Source organism: Aulonocara stuartgranti, assembly GCF_965226115.1.
Source record: "Aulonocara stuartgranti genome assembly, chromosome: 23".
Lineage (NCBI taxonomy): Eukaryota > Metazoa > Chordata > Actinopteri > Cichliformes > Cichlidae > Aulonocara > Aulonocara stuartgranti.
The window spans coordinates 17,265,454-17,284,991 of record NC_138958.1 but is presented as its reverse complement, the minus strand read 5'-3'; the positions used below and the strand labels follow the sequence as shown (position 1 = coordinate 17,284,991).

Below are 19,538 nucleotides of genomic sequence, written 5' to 3'. Positions count from 1 at the left end.
TTGCAATTACAATTCGCTCTCTCCTCCAGTGTCGATGGGGCAAAAACAAGCAAACGAACCCCAAAAAACAAAAATGCACACATTTTTGGAGGTTTTGTACCTTTCGGCTTGCATTTGATGGTATGGCTAACTGATGTATGTCTCATATGTTTTATAGAGCCTCACCTCTACAAGATCATGTAAATGTGCCATTGAATGGGAGTTAATAAGACTTGTTGTGTTTATTGAGTCTAAGCAGAGCAATTTTTTTTACTGCTGCTAAATAAATGGCAGGATCCAAGATTTCCCAGAAACACTTTGTATTCTCTGAGTGTTTCTATTGACCAGTTGATTATTTTAGAGTCATAGCAACCTGTTAACATATATCAGTAAGGGCTAGGGTTGGTGTTACAGTTGTGCCGATATTTCTTCTAAGATTAGCTGTAAAGACCAAAATTTCTTGTTATTGAAGAAACAAAAAGTTATTTTTTTCAGTTCATTGGATCAGCTAACTTGGACTAAAATTATTAAACCTCACTAACAGACCTAAACACTAACAAGCCTATATGTAGTGTTTTTGTGCTTCTGAATTACACATTAGACTTCACCAGTCTGCCACACACTGATCTGTAACTTCATTTTGTTGTTCTTCCTATTCAGGACATCAACACCCCATTCATAACGACAGATAGCGTCCAGGAGTTTGGGGATGGAGAGAACACTGAGTTTGAGACGGTGTTTGTTCTCACACAATTTGATTCTCCTGAATACAACTACCTCTACAAACATGAACACCGCATTGTTGGGCCTCCTGTTGTGCTGCACTGTGCTGCGAAGGATGAAGTGAGTCTTTGATTGACAACAGATTGATTTTATGCAAAGGTTGTGGGGCATAAAAAGTGTCCGTGTAGATTTGCTGACAATATTATGCAATCAAGAAACAGTTCACTTCATTTTCTCTAGAACAGCATCTCCTCAGCTTCATCTAAAACATGGCTTCTGGAATTCAGCAGATATTTACGTCTTCACTCTGAAATCCTCGCTCGGGGAAATATGTTGTCTGTTTGTTGTGTGGGGGGGATCCAACGGAGATGGCCCTGAAATGGAACTTGATTTAAAAAAGCAGGATGCAGAAATTGGATTGTGACTCAGAACAGGATGATGAACAGGAGCAGCTCCTCCCTGCTGTGCCGTCTGTCTGACAGACTTCACACAGGATACTGTTGTCGAACGATATGCCCCGACTGTGGCTGCTATCAACAAGACGGAGTGCATTTGTCAGTTGAAGACAGCGCACACATGCATGACTACAATTCAGAGCATGAACGAGGTGTACCTGATGACAAGGGAAATGATGTTAAGCTATTGTGCAGTTACAACAGGCTGCTATCTGAAATTAGTAGTCACTTTTACTTAACCATTGCATCCTGCATGCTCTGGCACAATTTGTGTTGTAGATAATGTTTAAATATTGTTAAAGGAAAACTTAAAATTCGAATTTGTTATTAATTCCACTCTTTAATTTTACTGTTTCTTTATCGTAGCCTCTCCAGTTTTCATGTCGACCTCTCTACTCCACCACCATGTTAAACCTGTCTCTGTGTTTCACTGGATTCAGGAACAAAGAGGAAATGGTGAGTTCATGAAGCATATACATGGCACTATCTGTTTGTAGTTCTGCTAATAAACAGACAAAAAAACAAAAACCTCTTTAAGTAGAAAAGTTAAATTTCTATCCAACACTTTACACGTGGTGTGTGAGGCCAAAGTAGTTTCTGCTATCATCTGATACGGTGTAAATTAGATTAAAGAACTTCTGGCCTTTCCCACCTTGATATTAATTTTTGTGTTGACCTTGTGGTTTTTCTTTGTTTTTGTAGAAAAACTTGGTGAATCTGGTTCATCACATGGGTGGGACCATACGGAAAGACTTTAGCACAAAGGTCACTCATCTTGTTGCATACTCCACTCATGGAGAGAAATACAGGGTTTGTATATACTTTTCCCCTCCTGTCTTTTTACTCTCTGTGCATCCAATATTAATTGCAGTGTGTTGAAGGGATGAGCATTAATTGACAAACTTCTTAACCTATTATATACTCTTTGTTGCTTTTTTTTTTTTTTTTTTAAACCTGTTAAGAGACAGCACTTCCAAAGGGGCCTTTTTTCTGCAAAGGAACACTTCACTTTCTAGCTTTTGGAGACTTGATAGGTGAACCACCACCAAATACTATCAAGAGAGATAACTGGCAAATTTTTCCCTACTCTGAAACCAAAGAAAACACAGTGAATCATTTTCTTACAAAATAAAAAACAACTCAGAAATAAGGCATGAAGTTTCTGAATCGATCTTCAGTTTAGTTCTGCAGTGTCTAGCTTCAGTGGTTATTGTGAGTAACCGGAGGCGTCACATTCTGCTGGATGCCCCTGATTTGCATTAAGTAGCCTTAAACTGGGGAGCTGGCGACTCATTGCCCTGGTGCTCAAAATAACGCATCAAGGCTTGCATGGAAATGATGGAGCCTACGCACATGTTCTTGACTCCATTAGAATACATGTTTAGAAGACAGGAACATTATTTACAGCTTTTGCAAAGCTAACAAACTTATTATACTTTCTGCTAAATTGTCATTGTTTTGATGCATTAACTAGAAGGATTAAAAAAATAAAAATAGAATAATTATGTTACCCTAAACATGGGGAACAAAATCTCCCCTTTTTGCAACTGAAAACAGAGCTATATGTCAAACTGAAGTCAAGATACCAAAATAATTGAAGCATATATATATATATATATATATATATATATATATATATATATATATATATATATATATATATAGAGAGAGACTTGAGTGACTTATTTCTTCCTCCTGGCTTTTTCATTGTACACCACTTCTTTTGACTGTGAAACACTGCTCTCTGCTTGAATAAATAGAATGAGCAGGACTGATGTGATGCCCCCCTGCAACCTAGCTTGAATCCTAATGTCTGGGTCTGTCAGAAAGTTGTAATTTAATTGCAGTTAAACAGCAGTTTTCTCTGTTTTGTGCCCTCCGTGGGGATAAATAGAGATCGATGGGTGGGCGGATGAATAGGTTGACACTTGTCATTCTTGTCGTTTTTCCGCTCGGATGAACAGATGCTTGATGCTGTTCTGCTTTTAGTCATCCTCACAATTATTTTCTTATTAATCCATTTCTTCCTTTTCTCTTCCTTCACTGTTATTTCCTCTTTTCAGTTAATTTTTTCATTGTTTTGTGCTTTTCTTTCTCAAAGTACTGTGAAGGGTACATTTTGTTCTAGCAGAAAAGACAAAATGCAGTGAACTTGTTGTGAGAGGCAGTCAAGGCTGTTTTCCATTTGAAAGTGTGACGCTAACTTAAAGAAAAAAAACTGAATTGTTTCAACCCCAGACACTTTTTTTATATTGTGCCTGAAGTAGAAAATGTTTGTACCTGTCGCGTTTTGTATTGTGGTTCTGAGTGACAGGGCGATCAGGAGTAATGAAAACAGATGGGAGAGGTAGTTATGCTGTTATCAGTGACAGCAGAGCTATTTGACGGTCTTTTAGTTGCAAAATTGTGCCTAGATGAATGTCATGTCCTTCTTTTTGTTATTTCTGTCATTTCTGCCTCATTTCTTATTCACCAATTACCCATTTGTGTTCTCCTCTGCTGTGTTTTGTCCTTAGCTGGCAGTGTGCATGGGGACACCCATCCTCACTCCATCATGGATTCTTAAGGCCTGGGAAAGAAGAGATGATGTGTAAGTTGAATGTTGAATACCATGTAAAGGACATGTGCTTCCAACACATGCAGTACTTTGGTAAAGCAGGTAACCAGCTAGTGCCAGCCCATCCTCTCTGGGCTTTCAACGATCAGCTGGCCTGCTAGCCAGGTTGCTATTGTGGTGATCGTCACCAATTCTAGTAGCTGCTTCCCCGAAGAGAATCTCGCCCTAGAGCTGGGACTCAAACCCTGCAGCTGGCTAAAATAATCATCATCCTCCTGCTCTGAAGATTCACTCTAATTGGCAGCTCACAATGCTTATCAAGTAAACAGGAGGAATTTAAGAAAGTAACATGGTATTTAATTAAACTACAAAAGCCTGTGAACTAAAAAACATGTACAGTGGTCTCGCGTTTCTCGTGGGAGTTCCGTTCTAAAAATGACCCGTGATAGGTGAGATCCGCGAAGTAGCCAGCTTTATTTTTTACGATCATTATAGATGTTTGAAGGCTGTAAAACCCCTGACTACACACTTTATATACTTTTCTCAGACAGGCACAAACATTTTCACACTTTTCTCTCTTGTTTAAACAAAGTTAAAAACCTTGTGAATCAATGGTATGGAAGTAGCGGAAGCAAGAAGAATGAGTTAAGTAAAGTTTGACTTTTCTGACTGTTTTGTTTCGCTTAATGCGCCTTATAATCCGGTGTGCCTTATAGTCTGAAAAATATGGTAACTTCTACCTTCCTTTAGCATGTCCAGAAGTCCAACTTTTTGTGCGATGGTTAGCATCTTCTTTGGTTGGTTAGAAAACTTGCAAACATACAGCACATATAGCACTTCAGAGTCACACTGCTAGTGATCGAATCTTTTTTTATTTATTAACCTTTATTTAACCAGGAAAATCCCATTGAGATTAAAAACCTCTTTTTCAAGGGAGACCTGGCCAAGATCTTTATGTAAATTTGACAAGCTGAACACATTCTGTACTTTACAGGAGACACGGCAGGGATGAGATTGATTGACAATGGTCTACAGCCAATCGGGACGCAGAACACAATGTGCTGTTACAAAAAAAAATCATGCATAATTGCACAAAAATAAATCAGTGAAGCCGCGAAAGGTGAACCGCGTTATAGCAAGGGACCACTGTATATGTATCCCTCCCCCACCATAAAGAAAAATCTAAATGTGATTTTTCCCATCCTGAAATGGTATAAAACCAGTGCAAGCTAACAAGCTTTGTTGTTTCTGAATTGTTTCAAGCATGTTCCACCACTGTCTTCATGATGGCAGTGCTGACAAGAGTTCAAATTGGCTGATAATAAGCCATGTCAGGGCATCAAGCGGATGTTTATTACTTTGCTATGTGCCCAGAGGGGATAATTGTAAAACTGTCTTGTTTACTTATTGCTATGCATGATTCATGTCACCTATTATATACTTTGCATATCAGTGTTAGTTAAGGAGCCATTAGATAATTATTTTATGTTTAATTGCATCGCACACTACTGTTACTTACTGCACATACTGTTCAGTGCAGTAAAGTCATTATTAATTTTATTTTTTGTGAAGAAATTTCCACGCAGGTGACGAGGAGTTTCGAACTGAGTTCAAAGTGCCCCCGTTTCAGGACTGCGTTCTCAGTTTTTTGGGGTTTTCTGAGGAAGAGAAGGCCAACATGGAAGAGAGGACTCTTAAACACGGTCAGTGCCACATTTTATGAAAGCTTCATACAAAGTACACTAAAGACATTTAAAATCAGTTTGAGCACCCTCTACTACAGGAAGGTTTTTTGTTTAAAGCCGTGTGGAGAACTTGTGCAGTTTTTCTACAGTTTCTTGTCTGTAATCCCAGACTGGCTCCATATGACTGAGTCTTTCTGACCCTGACTGTAATTTAGAGGTTATTGTCTTATGTTCCAGAATGAATCTGTGATAAGGATTTAGTGTTGTGTGCATTTTATTTATATAATCTCCTGGTTTTTCTTCATGAAAGGTGGCACGTACCTTGAGGTTGGAAATGAAAGATGTACGCACATGGTTGTGGAGGAAAACCTGGTAAAGGAGCTACCATTTTCTCCCTCCAAGAACCTATTTGTGGTCAAACAAGAGGTAGGCCTTTATATGTTTATTTTCTAGTCTTTGGCATTGATTTTTACTTAAAATAGCCTTGGATAATTATTGACATTATCATGGAATGACACACATTATAGACTAGAAACTATCTACTGATGGGATCACACTAGCTTTGATGCTTTTTAACGTACTGATGTTCTGACCCAGAAGAAGCTATTACTCAAGGTAACAGGTAGTCATTACTCTATTATTATTACTACTTCTCATTGGTCAGCCTTATATGTCATTAAACTCTGCCTTCAATTTGCTCTAAACTGCACATTTAAGTTTTTTTTTCTCTGTTTGCTGCCATGTTTTGTTGTTATTCTTGAGATCAACTACTAAAGCTGCTTAACATCACCCAACAAGCTATTAAAAGTTCAGAATAGCATCTCATACACACAGTAATGTTTCTGTGCAACTTCAAGACAAAAACAAGTTTGATTGGTAGTGGCTAAGACTGTCCAGACATGGCTGAATAATTAGTGTCCACTAGGGTTATGTTGCAGGAGGACAGGGACACCAGAGCAAAATAATGAATGCTCTGAAACAGAGTAATTATCTGATCAGGATTCTGTTAAGGTTAAATCTCAGTCAATACTGTCTCTGCTTCCCCCCTTTTCCTTCCGATGCTGTCAGAGAGGGGGTGAAAAATAGAGTTCCTCTTCCAGTGGATGAAAAGGTTAAATCACCTACATAACTTGGTTTGCCTGTATTGTTAACTACACAGTCAATATAGTGGTATCATTTTCTTTACTTTGTCAGTTTTATTGGTTTCAAAGGAAAGGGTACGATATTAAGTATTGTTAATCTTTTTCTGTCTTTGTCCTAACTCGGGTCAATAAAAACTGCTGTTTCTTCTCGCAGTGGTTCTGGGGAAGTATTCAGATGGATGCTCGAGCTGGAGAATCCATGTACCTCTATGAGAAGGTGAGTACATGATTATTAAATTATTATTTGCGTATCTATAAAAGCAAAAATTATGTACACAATATTTATGTAAGACAACAAACGGTAAATGGAGGATTTTTTTTTTCTAGATGTGCAAGTACAGCATACAGCCAGTATTTAGAAACAGTTCTCCTATTTGTTTTTTAATTCTAAGCTCTTTTATTTGTTTACATTGTCCCTGTTCCTGTTTAAATACTTAATTTTTGTTAGTTTGATGGTTTTAGCTTGCTTGTGTGGTGTTCATATTTTTGTTACTCAGCCAGTGTTCATGGGTCTGGTGGACCCGCTAGAGTTTTGGCTTTTGAAATTAACACTATCAAACAATTTTATGTTAAATTACTCAACAGATGTTCACTTCATCCCAATTACAAACCATATGAACAGCAAACATGGTTAATTTTTTCTCTTTACCTTTGTTAGATCATATTTATGAATTAATGTGCTTCTCGTTTTTTTTTTTTTTTTTTATAAAATGTTATAAAAATAAATCAGTTATAATCAAGTGGAGTGAGTGGAAAGACACAACACATTTACACGTGAAGCAACATGTTTCACAACTAAATGGGATCAGCTGCTCATCAATGGTGACATTAGGCCCAGGGTTGTAAAACAGGGGGAGGTGGTGCACACACTTATCCCACACTGTCCTGATGGCAGCTAGCTTGTCTCTCTGCCGTCGAGCTGGTCTGTCGTCTCGGTTATCAAAACGGATAATCCTGGAAATTTTGTGGAAGTTTTCCAGAGACATTGATGCACGGAAAGGTTCGTGCTGGTTTCTGCATCCCACAGGGATTCTGTCGATTCCCCTTTGGACCTGAAAACTCCTGCAAGGATAAGAACCCCAAAGTAGGCCTTTGGGGTTCTTAGATGAATTTGGTCCATCTCCTTCCTTCTTTCCAAAAACACACCTTCCTTCTAGATTACTGCAATCCAGAATAATTTTCTGGATGGAATCTGGGATGAAAAGCTCAAATGAAGACTTGATGTCCTGCACATGAGTAACTGTCAGCCGTGTTGGCCCTGGCTTATCACAGTAACAGCTCTGCATTTCTTGGGCAAGAAGACCATCCAATTTCACCAGTTACTGACATCCATATTCCTTCACTTGCTGTCTGGTGGGCTTGTTCTGGTCCTGGAGCTGGCTGCAGATGGGGTACTCGTCTTCGTTTTGTTACTAAATGGTGCTCAACCTCATCCTCTTCTTCAAAGTCACTGTCAGACTCTGAATTTTCAGAAATGTGAAATATTCTGAAACCTCTTTGTCAACATCATCATCCAAAGCCCCTCTCTCTTCCAAAATCAATTGGATGGCCCTCGCAGCAGATAATCTTTTGCCATCTTGATCAGTTGTGATAAAGAACCACACTGGCAAAGTCTTATTTATAGTATTATGCCCCTAATTAGCAGGAGGGACAGGGAATGAGAAAATAAAATTTGGATCCCTCAAGAAAGAGGGTAAAATGTGTGGGAATGTAAGAGCAGACAACAATGTTGCAACTTTGCGCGGGAGCAGGAGGGGAAGAAAACACTATCAGCAGCACCAGAAAGGAGGAAGACAGAGTGTGGGAACACAGGACCTACACTTTCAACACCTTTATTAGACCTGGGTCCAGTGGACCCGAACACCTTGTATGTAATGTAAATGCGTGGGGGGAGGTACAGTATGAGGTCATTGAAAATTAGTTTGGATTTATGTTCTTCACAGAAAATAAGCCAAAGCCAATGAATTTCAGTTTGAAAAAATAATTAATTGTTTAATTTTTCTTTTGAGAAAAACTGAAAACGGGTCTCACAGACCCGAACACCATACAAGGGTTAAGTCTTGCCATATTAATTCTTACCCCTTTCACTTCATTATGGAGTTTCCTATCACTCTCAAGCTTTATGCTGGATCCAGATTACACAGTATTATCACAAAACTAGCTGAAGCTGTAAAACAAACAAACAAATAATTATTTGAACATTTAAAAACCATGGCTGCCCTACATGACAATCAGTGCTTCATCTTGGACTTCCTCACAATATCGAGGAAGCGACTGTTGTGTCAAAAAACTGTGACAACTTCCAGAAAGTGTCCATGACGAACTGTAAAATCTCAGTGTACCTTTCCACATGCAACATAGAAATGAGGGATAAGATTAAGTGTAGATGATCCATACTGGCCTTTTTGTACTTCTCATTCATTTCATAATTTGCAAGAAATGTTCATGACCTTTTCATTCTTTAGTTTTTACATAGGTTGCTTTGTGTTTACCATGAGCTTTCTTTTTCCTCTCTGCACTTCAGAATGACAGCCCAGCTATGAAGAAAGCAGTGTCCCTCCTTTCCCTCACCACCCCAAACAGTAACCGTAAGCGTCGACGTCTGAAGGACACATTGGCTCAGCTCACCAAAGAAACAGAGATCTCTCCCTTCCCTCCGCGCAAAAGACCGTCAGCAGAGCACTCGTTGTCTATTGGTTCACTGCTGGACATCTCTAATACTCCAGAGACATGCAAGGCTTTGGCAGGTATTGATGGGAGAATGGATGACAGTCTCTTTTATGCAACTCTTAAGCAATTATGTCATATATACATTTTGCTAAATATTAATGGATCCCTGCAGGCAGCGTTTGTTTTTCCCACCGTAGTTGTGCTTTAGTTGAGTTTTTCTTTCTTCAGATGAAAACTGTACACAACTCTTCTTATTTCCAGAAGACAGAGTAGGAGAAAGTTTTGTGGCCAAGACTAGGATAGGAAGAAGGAAAACCAGGGAAAGGAGTAGGACAGACAGGGAGGAGAGGAGAAAAAGGTCCCATCTGACTACAAATGCTTGTCAACAACCAGAAGAAGAGCAGCACCAGGGAACTTATGGAGGTTTGGATTTTGAGCAGGACAGTGGGGATAGTGGTTGGCATTAATTAAGAGCTATTACAAAGTTATTGTTTGATGGATGACAAACTGCTTTTACGGTAATGTAGTTGGTTTTTATCTGTAACACAACCAAATTGTTTCTGATTTTTTTAGTTATATTCTCAATCACTCCCAGGCCAGCTGAGTGTAAAGGAGTACAAATGTGAAGTAGTCACCAGTCACCAGTTTGTCACCCTCAAACAAGCCAAGGTTTAATTTCTGGATAGCTCAGTGGATAGTGTAACTGTGCATGGCTTAACTATTAAAAACCCATAATGAAGAGATTACAAGTATCATTGTATACAAAATGAAAATCTTAAGCACTGCAACTGACTAGTCACCAAATATTAGAAAATACTAGCCTTACTTCCACTCAATGCAGTACCTTCATCTAAAGAGCATAGTTTAATACTTTAATTTGGCTTAAAGTGTTTGGGGGGATAAGATAAAAGCAGAACATGTAACAGATGTCAGATGGGGGGGGAAAAAAGCCATTGGCAGACATAAACATAACCGCTTAGCTCTGGGACGTTCAGCTTCTGATATCTCAGTTTTAGGAAAAATGCCAAGAAATTTCTCAAGGAGGTCGTCTTCACAGTCAGCACAGAGCAATGTAAGACACGTTTTGTGTGAACGTCTGACTCTCGATTTGGCAAACGGCATGTTCTCTAACGTTGAGAGCACTGGCTTGTAAAGACCAATGAGGTCAGCCAGGCCATGTCAAAGGAAATAATTCTTTAAAGTCAAATAAATATATTTATTAACTCTGTGTACCAACATGAATAAACCAAAACCTATTAAAAACCTATAAACTGTGTTTTTGCATTTACATACTTTTCATTCCATTACATACATTGTGCCATTAACCCGCACAACAGAATTGCAGTACATAAAAAATATTTATAATAATAATTTTGTTTTCAGTCAGTTATAGTTGTTAACAAGCTATGATAGTGAATGGACACCTGGCACTCTCTGCCTGTACTTCAGTGCACCATTATAACCTTATGTCTTCCTGCCTGGCTTCTTTGTTCCTCCAGAGAGTTCGAAGCCTTCTAAGAGTTCAACTCCGGTTCTCTCCAAGCAGTCAGCCAGGTGGCAGGTCTCCAAGGAGCTCTACCAAACTGAAAGCAACTATGTAGACATTTTAAGCACAATCCTACAGGTAAGTGTGTGTCTGTGTTCACATGGTGTGCACAGTTCTAATATTTCCCCCTCAGGTCAACCTGTGTGTTGTCCCTGGCGACAGTTTGAGGCTAAACTATAATCATTAAAGGTTTGTATGTGTGTATTTGCAAGCTGCAACTTGGCCTGTCTTATCAGTTGGTCCCAGCAGAGAGTCAGACAGCTGACCAGTGAGGGAGAAAATGACCTGCCTGACCATTTCTCTCTCTGTCTCCGCTTGAGAATCTTTTACTCTTTTTTTTGCTTCTTTTCTTTATCTTCTTTGGATTTCCTCCATTTTGATGTTGCTTACCTTCAGGTTGCTTCTGTGGCTCCTCCACTGTGATTTTTTTTTTATTTTTTTTATCTTTATCAAAGAAAAACAGCAGAAACTGACTCCATTATCCAGAGATTCAGAATTTCATGCATGCCTAAAAAAGATGTAGTGCTGTTTATTATGGCATGTTTCATTGTTGGGTCATGTTTCTTTTTCTTTAGTATTTATAGATAATTGGATTTCATTTTTCAACCTGAAACAACAATGGCACAGTTGATTGGAGATGGGAAAAACAGATAAAGATAAAATGTATTATACCTTTTCTGTTTTTTCTCACAAGTGATGTTCACATTTACATGAATTAACTTGGACACAACATGATGGCATAAAAGCTTGAAAATACTAAAGCTTCAAGCCATTTTCTTCATGTATGATTAGAAGACAATTGAAAAATAATATCCAGAAAATATCCCCATCTCTGGGTACGTTGCTCTGGATTGTCATTTCATCTAAAATGTTGGTCTTTGATCTTTTGACATGTGAATCATTCTTGGTTCTTCATGGTGTATAATAAAGTATTTCCCATATTTACTTTAATCTTTAGCTTTTCAAGCATCCATTGGAAAAAGAGGGACAGGTGGGTGGACCTATCCTGGCTCAAGAGGAGATTAAGACAATATTTGGCAGCATCCCAGACATCTATGAAGTTCATACCAGAATAAAGGTAATGTATCCCCAAACGTTTGTCTTATGCAAAAATCGGAGAAAAGTTTTGTTGTTAACCTTCTGGTCTGTTGATCAGAATGATCTTGAGGAGCTCCTCACAGACTGGTCAGAAAACAGAAGTGTTGGAAACATCATTCTGAAATACGTGAGTTTCTACGTGTTTATACATGATGTATACATGCTATAAAAGTTCACACATGCTTGGTGGTCAAGGCTGGTCAAAGTCAGAGAGAAATAATATCGGCGTCATGGTGTGTCAAATTACTTAATGAGACTAGTATTTTGGATTCTCACGTAAACTTTATTCTTCTGTGTGACTCTTCCTTTTTTCCCCTTCCTTATAGTCTAAAGAGCTGGTGAAGGCCTACCCCCCCTTTGTCAACTTCTTTGAAATGAGCAAAGAGACCATTGTTCGGTGTGAGAAACAAAAACCACGGTTTCATGCATTCCTCAAGGTATGACCTTTTATGTTTGTGTTTTTTTTGCCTGTCTAGTGGATTTCATGACATGAGCAAAAAAAAAAATCTGATACATGAAAAAACCCCAACTTGATTAAAATGTGACAGATGTTTGTATCCACAGCCTTTTGACTGTTTACCACTGCAAATACTAAATCTTTCAGAGGAAGTCACATTATGTCCCCTTGCACCTGTCCATCTATGACTGACACTGACTCTTCAATTTTTATCAAAAGTACGATCCTTCAACTTGAGTTTTAATTTTGAGAATTTGGCAGGCAACTCCCTCCCTGCAACTTGCCGAATCTGGTGAGTGGGTCAGGTGGTGAGGTGAAGATTGTGTTGGTATGCATAAAAGACTTTTGCTTTCATTGTGCACTCAACATGGCGCACACCTTCAGTTTAGATTATTTCCTCTGAATGTTCACTGTCACATCCCAGTAGATTTTGCACATTATAGTAGAATCTCTTGTTGACAGTCTGACCCAAGGGGACAAGTTCACAGTGCACAACGAATGCTGAGAGGGGGAAAAAAAAGAGATAATGTGACCATACTCCCAGTGTCGCTCTTCACTTAATGTGCTACCCTCAGGCTTATAAACTGGACTCTTCAACTGAAAATTACAGTGGTTGTAGCGGGAGACCAGACTCTCATCACCAGCAATATTTCATCTCATGAATTCAAAACAGAAGCTGATGTTGGCTGTCTGCGTTGCAGTTTCACTGCAGACCTCGAACTTGCGCAAACAGTGCAAGTGGTAAGAACTGAGCTTCCAGGGAACAACATAACAAAAGCTGGCACACTGGATGCTGTCTGAACATGATGACAAGATGACCTTAAACACCCTAATTTTACTGGCCTGTTTCCAGAATTTTTTAATCACGCCTCAGTCTTATGCATATAAGACTTTTCGCTGGCTTAGAAAATCAGATTCTCAGAAGAAGGCTCACAGATTAATAAAACATAAACACCACCTCAGATTACCTAACTATTAAATTGTTTAGTACTTGCATAGCATTTTTCTACTCAAGTACTCAAAATGCTTTTATTACAAGCTTCAGTCACCCATTCACATACACATTGATACACTTTTTTTTTATGTGCCTAAGCTCTTTTAACTTAACACATATACACTCCAATGGCTGCATCAGGGGCAGCTTGGGGTTCAGTCTCATGCCCAGAGATACTCCAACAAGCTTGACTACAGACAAGAGGAGCTGGGGATTGAACCACCAACCTTCTGAATGATCAACCTGCTTCTTGAGCCAGGCCTAAACTGGCTTTCTCCAGTGCATGTAAACATATAAGCAACAGATAAAACAGACATAGCATTTATTACATGTGTTGTGATGTGGACATGTCCTTGTTTTTTATGTTTTGGTTATTTATTTATTTATTCTTTTATTTTATTAACTTTTTAAGAATAAATTTTCCAGTTATCACGTAAATTAGGATTTAAATAACCAGCAGAAGTCTAAATCAAGCTTCAATTTTATTTGCTTCCATTATACAGATTAACCAGGCCAAGCCAGAATGTGGCAGGCAGACACTGGTGGAGCTGCTCATAAGACCAGTACAGAGACTGCCTAGCGTGGCCCTTCTTCTTAATGGTAACGCATACATATATAACCCTTTGTCAAAATAGTTTAGATGAACTTTTTGCAGCAACTCTCCTTGTCTTTTTTTTTTTTTTTCTTTCCCCGTCTACATCTGCCACCATTTTTCTTTATGTCCTGTTGATTCCCTTTTGTAACTTCTCTTCCTCTGTTCTTTTCTGTTCATATTTCTGTGATTTTCATCTCTTCTCTCCCGTCTACTTCTTACGAAATTTTTTCCATTCTTTTCTCTATTCCAGACATAAAGAAACATACATCGGATGACAACCCAGACAAGATAACACTGGAGAAAGCAATTGAGTCTCTGAAAGAAGTCATGACGTGAGTTGGCGTGACCTTAACCTTGCTTTTGTGACAATTTCTCGGCTAGCGTTGTTTGATCATTTATACATTTTAACACTTTCTTGTGAATTCTCTTTTATCATAATGAGTCTTGACCCTCATGCATATTCAAATTGTAGTAATTGACCATTGTTCAGTAAAGATTCGGCAATAATTGAAGCTGTTTAAATCTTGACACATCTGAAGAACTGCTGCAGATATTCATGGAGCCATAGTCTGAAAACACAGCTACCTTTTAATACAGGTGTATGCTGGTAAAGCATGAAATGTGCAATAGTAGAGAATAATAAAACCGTTTGTATAGTCGTGGTTATGCTACTTAAATTAATTAGACTTGGCAGTTTAACTTTAAGGTCACACCTCTGGACTTTGATCATCTCCAGCCGGAGACGCATTCTATCCAACAGTGCAAACATCTGTGATAACCAGTCTCATTTTACATTCTCATGTGGCTTTAACTGGGTCAGATGTTCTAAACAGTTGGCTATAATAATATCCCCTGAAATTAGCAGAAGTAGTCTGCAAGGTGGAATTCAGTGGAGTGCCACCTTGTGAACTTTTCTTAATGCTCAAAACAGCATTTTAACCAACAGCCAACTGGGTTTTTAATTTTCTGTTATGTACTTGTCCAAGAGAAATGTATTCTCTAACCATTTCGAAGTACTTCACCTCCTCATTACATTCCTAAATGTCCAGCGAACGCACAATCGATCCAATACTGGCTTCCAGTGACTGTATTTGTCAGTACTCCAATATCGGCATACACTGATGCATGGATTCATAAAAGGAAAAATATGCAGCACTAACATGATTTAATACCATTTAAAGGGACCTTCAAGACGGAGGAATGATTTCATATATTGTTGACCTTTTTTCCCCTAACTGGCTTAACTTTTTGTTGCAGTTGTTAGCAAATTGCCGTGTTCTGTATTTGTGGTTATGATTGACTTTTATCAATAATTAAAACGGAAATAAATACTATCCTTGTAAAACTAAGACAGTTGATAAATTATGAAGCAATTTTGCTTTTTTCCAGTGGCCCACTGAATGATTTTGATTTTTTTCTTTTCTTCTTAAGCATTAATCACATTTTTTTGATGTCTCTCTTTTTAGCCACATTAATGAGGACAAAAGGAAAACTGAAGGCCAGAAGCAAATCTTTGATGTTGTTTATGAAGTTGATGGTTGTCCTGTAAGTTTGAAGATTGCTGCTGTTTACCTGTGTGTGATTGCTACACTCATTTTAGTGCAGATTGTGTACTAATTCATTTCTATGCAAAAATATTTTTTAAAAAAAATTGTGACGGTGAACGTCTGTCTTCTAGTTTTCCTCCAGAAGGCAGGCCCTAACCACTAAACAGACCAGGCAGTCTATTTCAGTCATGTGGAGAGGAACAATAGTATTTGTACTTTTGCAGTTAAAATGTAGTTGTTTTATAATGCATCCTAATGTTTTGGGAAGTGGGTTTGTAAGAATAATAATAATTTAACATTTTAAAGGGACTCGAGAGAAACCAAAAATAAACCACTGGCAAGTCTAAATAACCTGTAAGTGCAAATGGGACCTTGACAGTTTGTCTTCGTCTGTGTCAGGCCTGTGATTGGCTGCCTGTCTACGGCTACTACCATCTAAACTATGAGCTAGTTGAGCTGTTGGACATGCCTGCCTCCCTCTTTAACATGCACTCACCATTTTTCTCTTCACCTTCTTGCTACTTATCGTGCTTTCTCTTTCCAGGCCAACCTGCTGTCCTCCCATCGTAGCCTCGTTTACCGAGTAGAAACCATTGCTCTGGGAGATCAGCCATGTGACCGTGGTGAAAATGTCACATTGTTCCTCTTCAATGACTGTCTTGAGGTGAAAATGCATCAACACACGATTAAAGTTTTGGTCATTCAAAGACCCAGATTCACACTTATTAACCCCTGAACCCACTGTCAGTGTAAAGGTTACCTTTATCACACCAGATCTGAAACCTAGGCTGTATTTAAATCTACCTTTGGGCTTAATTAAAAATGTATAAACATTTCTTCATATTTATATGTTGTTAGGTAAAGCTCTTTCGCAGCTAAATTAATAATTTCAGTTCAGGTTTATTTATATAGCACCAAATCATAATAACAGTTGCTTCAAGGCACTTTGCATTGTAAGGTAAAGATCCTACAATAGTACAAAGACAACTGACAAAACCCCTATGAGCAAGTGCTTCGGCGACACTGGGAAGGAAAATATAGGAATATATTGCCACCTGTTGCTTTGGCATGTTCCTAGCAGCGTTTTGCTTCATTTTTGCATTTACGTGTGGACGGGATTATTTTTTTTAAAATGAAAACGGAAAATCTCAGTTTTCAAAAATACCCGTGGAAGTAGCCTCAGATGCAGACATTACCATTTCTTTTGTCTGTTTTTTTTGGACTTATATGAATCTACTTGAGACAATAGGGTGACAGTGGAGTTTGAAATTGATACCGTAGGTGTTTCTACTAGGGGCAGCACTGGCAGCAGTCGGTATTTTTAATTGGGTAATTACTCCCTGTTAAAACACTTATTGTAAGTGTTGGTCTGCTATTGTGATTAAGAATAAGCAAATGATACATTAATAGTAATCGGTGCAGAAGTTATGGTCTTTCAGCTGTAATGCGTGGTTTAAAGTTACATAGTCATAGTATGATGCAGATTCTTTGTCACACAGGGGGCCGGCTAGATATACTTTTGCTGTTAGTGGTGTTTTCCATCTGTGACTTTAGTCTTGTCATATTCTTTTCAGAATTCTCCTAAAATATCCCTTGCACCCAAGATTGCTTATCTGGCCTTGTATATGTTGAGCTGTTATGTTTCCCAACAAAAATGATAAAGATAAAAAGAAGCTAAAGGCTTCAGAGGTTTTGGGAGAGTCTCTCAGCGTGTCTCAGAATATGCTGTGCAAGTCTCTTGCCAAATCAGGAATGTGCAGTCTATCACTGCTGACACAAAGTGTGTGTGTTAATTAGCAGTGGGTCAGCATGGGAACATGGCAGGCAATCATGAAAGAGACGAGGTTAGCGGCTGCGCTGATTCAGAAGTGTCAGTGACGCCTCCTAATGAGCCTGTCTGTGTGTGTTCAGCAGCTACACTGTGTGTGTTTTAATATATAGAATGGCCATTGTCATGGGTGGCCTCACTACTCTCTATCATCAGCAGCCATTGATTAACTCTTGACCTGGAATGTTGCGTTGTATTTTATCCTCTCCCACATCTCCCTCCTTTCTTCTCTGCCTCTTCTATCTTCCTTCTCATCTCCTAATTAACGTGACATTAATGAGTTGCATCGTTTACCTCTATGAAGGCATCATTGATTTATTGCCAAGCAATCGATAGCAGCTTCACCCACATACTGCAAAATGCACCCACACTCAAGGGATGTTACTTTGAAGTTGACTTTCACACTTACCTGCAAAGTTGGTGTCTGCATCTCTACAGATTGCAAGGAAGCGACACAAGGTGATCAATACGTTCAAGAGTCCGCTGGGACAGACGAGACCACCGCCCCCCCTGAAACACATAGCATTAATGCCGCTGTCTCAGATTCGACGAGTGCTGGACTTGCAAGACACAGAAGGTAAAATTGGCAAAATACACAGTTGCATCTTAACATTTCATCTGCAAGTCATCTCAGTGTCCATATGATCAGTCGTAAGTGGAGCAGAAGATTAAATAATTTCATTTCTAAGTTGTATTTTTGAAAAATCCTGTATCGTGCTTGATAAAATTTTAAAGAAACTGTCAGCTTCCAACTAACTGAAAATGTTAGTTATCTTTAATTAATTAATGTAATTTGTTGTTTTTCCCTCAAACAGTCCATCTGAATAATCACAGCTTCTGTTTGTTGTTATAATCAATTTCCTTCATTTGCTTTTAAGAGAGTACTTTGTTTACTTGCACTGCAGCTAAAGAAGGACACCCTGGCTGTAGAAGTACAGAGCTAACTAACTTTAGAAGACACTCAGTCTGTCTGACTTGGACGCTGAAGCCTCATTAGATGAACTTTTGAATATTCTTTTGCACAAGATGACTCTGGCTTCTGTAACCCATCACCCCCAGCAGTCTTAAGTGTTACCATCATTTCTTCCTGCTCATCTCTTTTCAACAGTTTCTTCTCCCATCTCCTCTTCCCACACACTCCCTTGATCTTCCTTTTTTCTTTCTTATATCTTTCTCTTCTCACCGCCTGATTTCTTTTTTCTTTTTTTAAACCCTCTTACTTTTGTCACTGTTAATTATCTTCCCTCTTGCACCGTCACTGTCTGTCCTGGTCTCACTCTTTCAATTCCTCCCTTCAGAGTGTGTGAATGCATTCGCCTTGGTGGTTCGCCCTCCGACTGAACAGGAGAACTTGTTGTTCAGCTTCCAACTGGCGGGAGAGGAAACGGTTAAAAGCGCCTGGCTGCGAACACTTTGCCGCCATGTAGCCAACACCATCTGCAGGGCTGATGCGGTGAGAAGCAGCACACTCGTACATAAAGAGAAAGAAAGCAATGGAGGACATTTTTTGTTCGAATGTATTTGTTTCATACATTTGTATATGAGAAGACAGGGCATGTTTATGACATGCGGTTAGATGTGGGAATGCATATCGTAGTTATTGTTCATGGAAACAAAAATGAGAAATTACATAAAAGATTAAGTTATTTAGTGCTTGTGGAAAATGGTAGAAATCAGACTTCTCTGGTGTTGATTAAGCTCATGCATTGTTGAGCTCACTGGAAGATGTTAATTTGAGATGCTGCAGTTTGCAGAGTACTCAGCAGGGGGCGATGTTGGCATCTGTTCTGCCTAAACGGCACACAGCTGCATTCCTAATGCTTTTTTCACTGGGTCAGAGCTGCAATGTGAATACCAATGAGAGGACTTCAGTTTGTTAAAAAGCCCACTGCAGGGTAAGGGAGAGAAGGAAATAAAGACTGTGTTAATCCTCCTCCACATACCAGCCTACTAGTTCGACAACAGAGTAAAATGTATCCATCTGTACTGATTACTTGAATTGCACTCTTCAGGTCATGATTTACTATACTGAGTTTGGATCTTTTTTTATTTATTTATTTATTTTTGTATTTTGTCATCTTGTCTTGCAAACAGGAAGACCTTATTCAGTGTACAGACCCAGACTCACTGCAGGTCAGCACCAAGGATATGGACAGCACCTTGAGCAAAGCCTCCAGGGCCATCAAGAAAACCTCTAAAAAGGTAAAGGTCGAAGAAGTGGCTTTTAATAAGGAACCCTTCCAATATTGACCCCTAAATATT

At 38.8% G+C, this 19,538-nt stretch overlaps 1 protein-coding gene across 9 annotated transcripts in view; it reads left to right on the top strand.

Annotated features, from left to right (window-relative positions):
- The window catches only part of ect2 (epithelial cell transforming 2), a 38,670-nt gene that overhangs the window by 8,646 nt on the left and 10,486 nt on the right, over window positions 1-19,538 (top strand). For 4 of the 9 annotated variants that reach the window (XM_082524392.1, XM_082524391.1, XM_082524388.1 and 1 more), the window contains 20 exons: window positions 640-822; window positions 1,524-1,613; window positions 1,860-1,967; window positions 3,674-3,747; window positions 5,287-5,417; window positions 5,710-5,825; window positions 6,696-6,758; window positions 9,066-9,288; window positions 9,473-9,634; window positions 10,711-10,835; window positions 11,716-11,835; window positions 11,914-11,982; window positions 12,182-12,292; window positions 13,810-13,906; window positions 14,152-14,233; window positions 15,368-15,446; window positions 15,993-16,112; window positions 17,715-17,853; window positions 18,575-18,729; window positions 19,371-19,478. In XM_082524392.1, the coding sequence (XP_082380518.1) occupies window positions 640-822; window positions 1,524-1,613; window positions 1,860-1,967; window positions 3,674-3,747; window positions 5,287-5,417; window positions 5,710-5,825; window positions 6,696-6,758; window positions 9,066-9,288; window positions 9,473-9,634; window positions 10,711-10,835; window positions 11,716-11,835; window positions 11,914-11,982; window positions 12,182-12,292; window positions 13,810-13,906; window positions 14,152-14,233; window positions 15,368-15,446; window positions 15,993-16,112; window positions 17,715-17,853; window positions 18,575-18,729; window positions 19,371-19,478 (2,355 nt within the window). The remainder of the gene's footprint in view (window positions 1-639; window positions 823-1,523; window positions 1,614-1,859; window positions 1,968-3,673; window positions 3,748-5,286; window positions 5,418-5,709; window positions 5,826-6,695; window positions 6,759-9,065; window positions 9,289-9,472; window positions 9,635-10,710; window positions 10,836-11,715; window positions 11,836-11,913; window positions 11,983-12,181; window positions 12,293-13,809; window positions 13,907-14,151; window positions 14,234-15,367; window positions 15,447-15,992; window positions 16,113-17,714; window positions 17,854-18,574; window positions 18,730-19,370; window positions 19,479-19,538) is intronic. The other 5 variants (XM_082524396.1, XM_082524395.1, XM_082524394.1 and 2 more) reach the window with 2 other exon arrangements.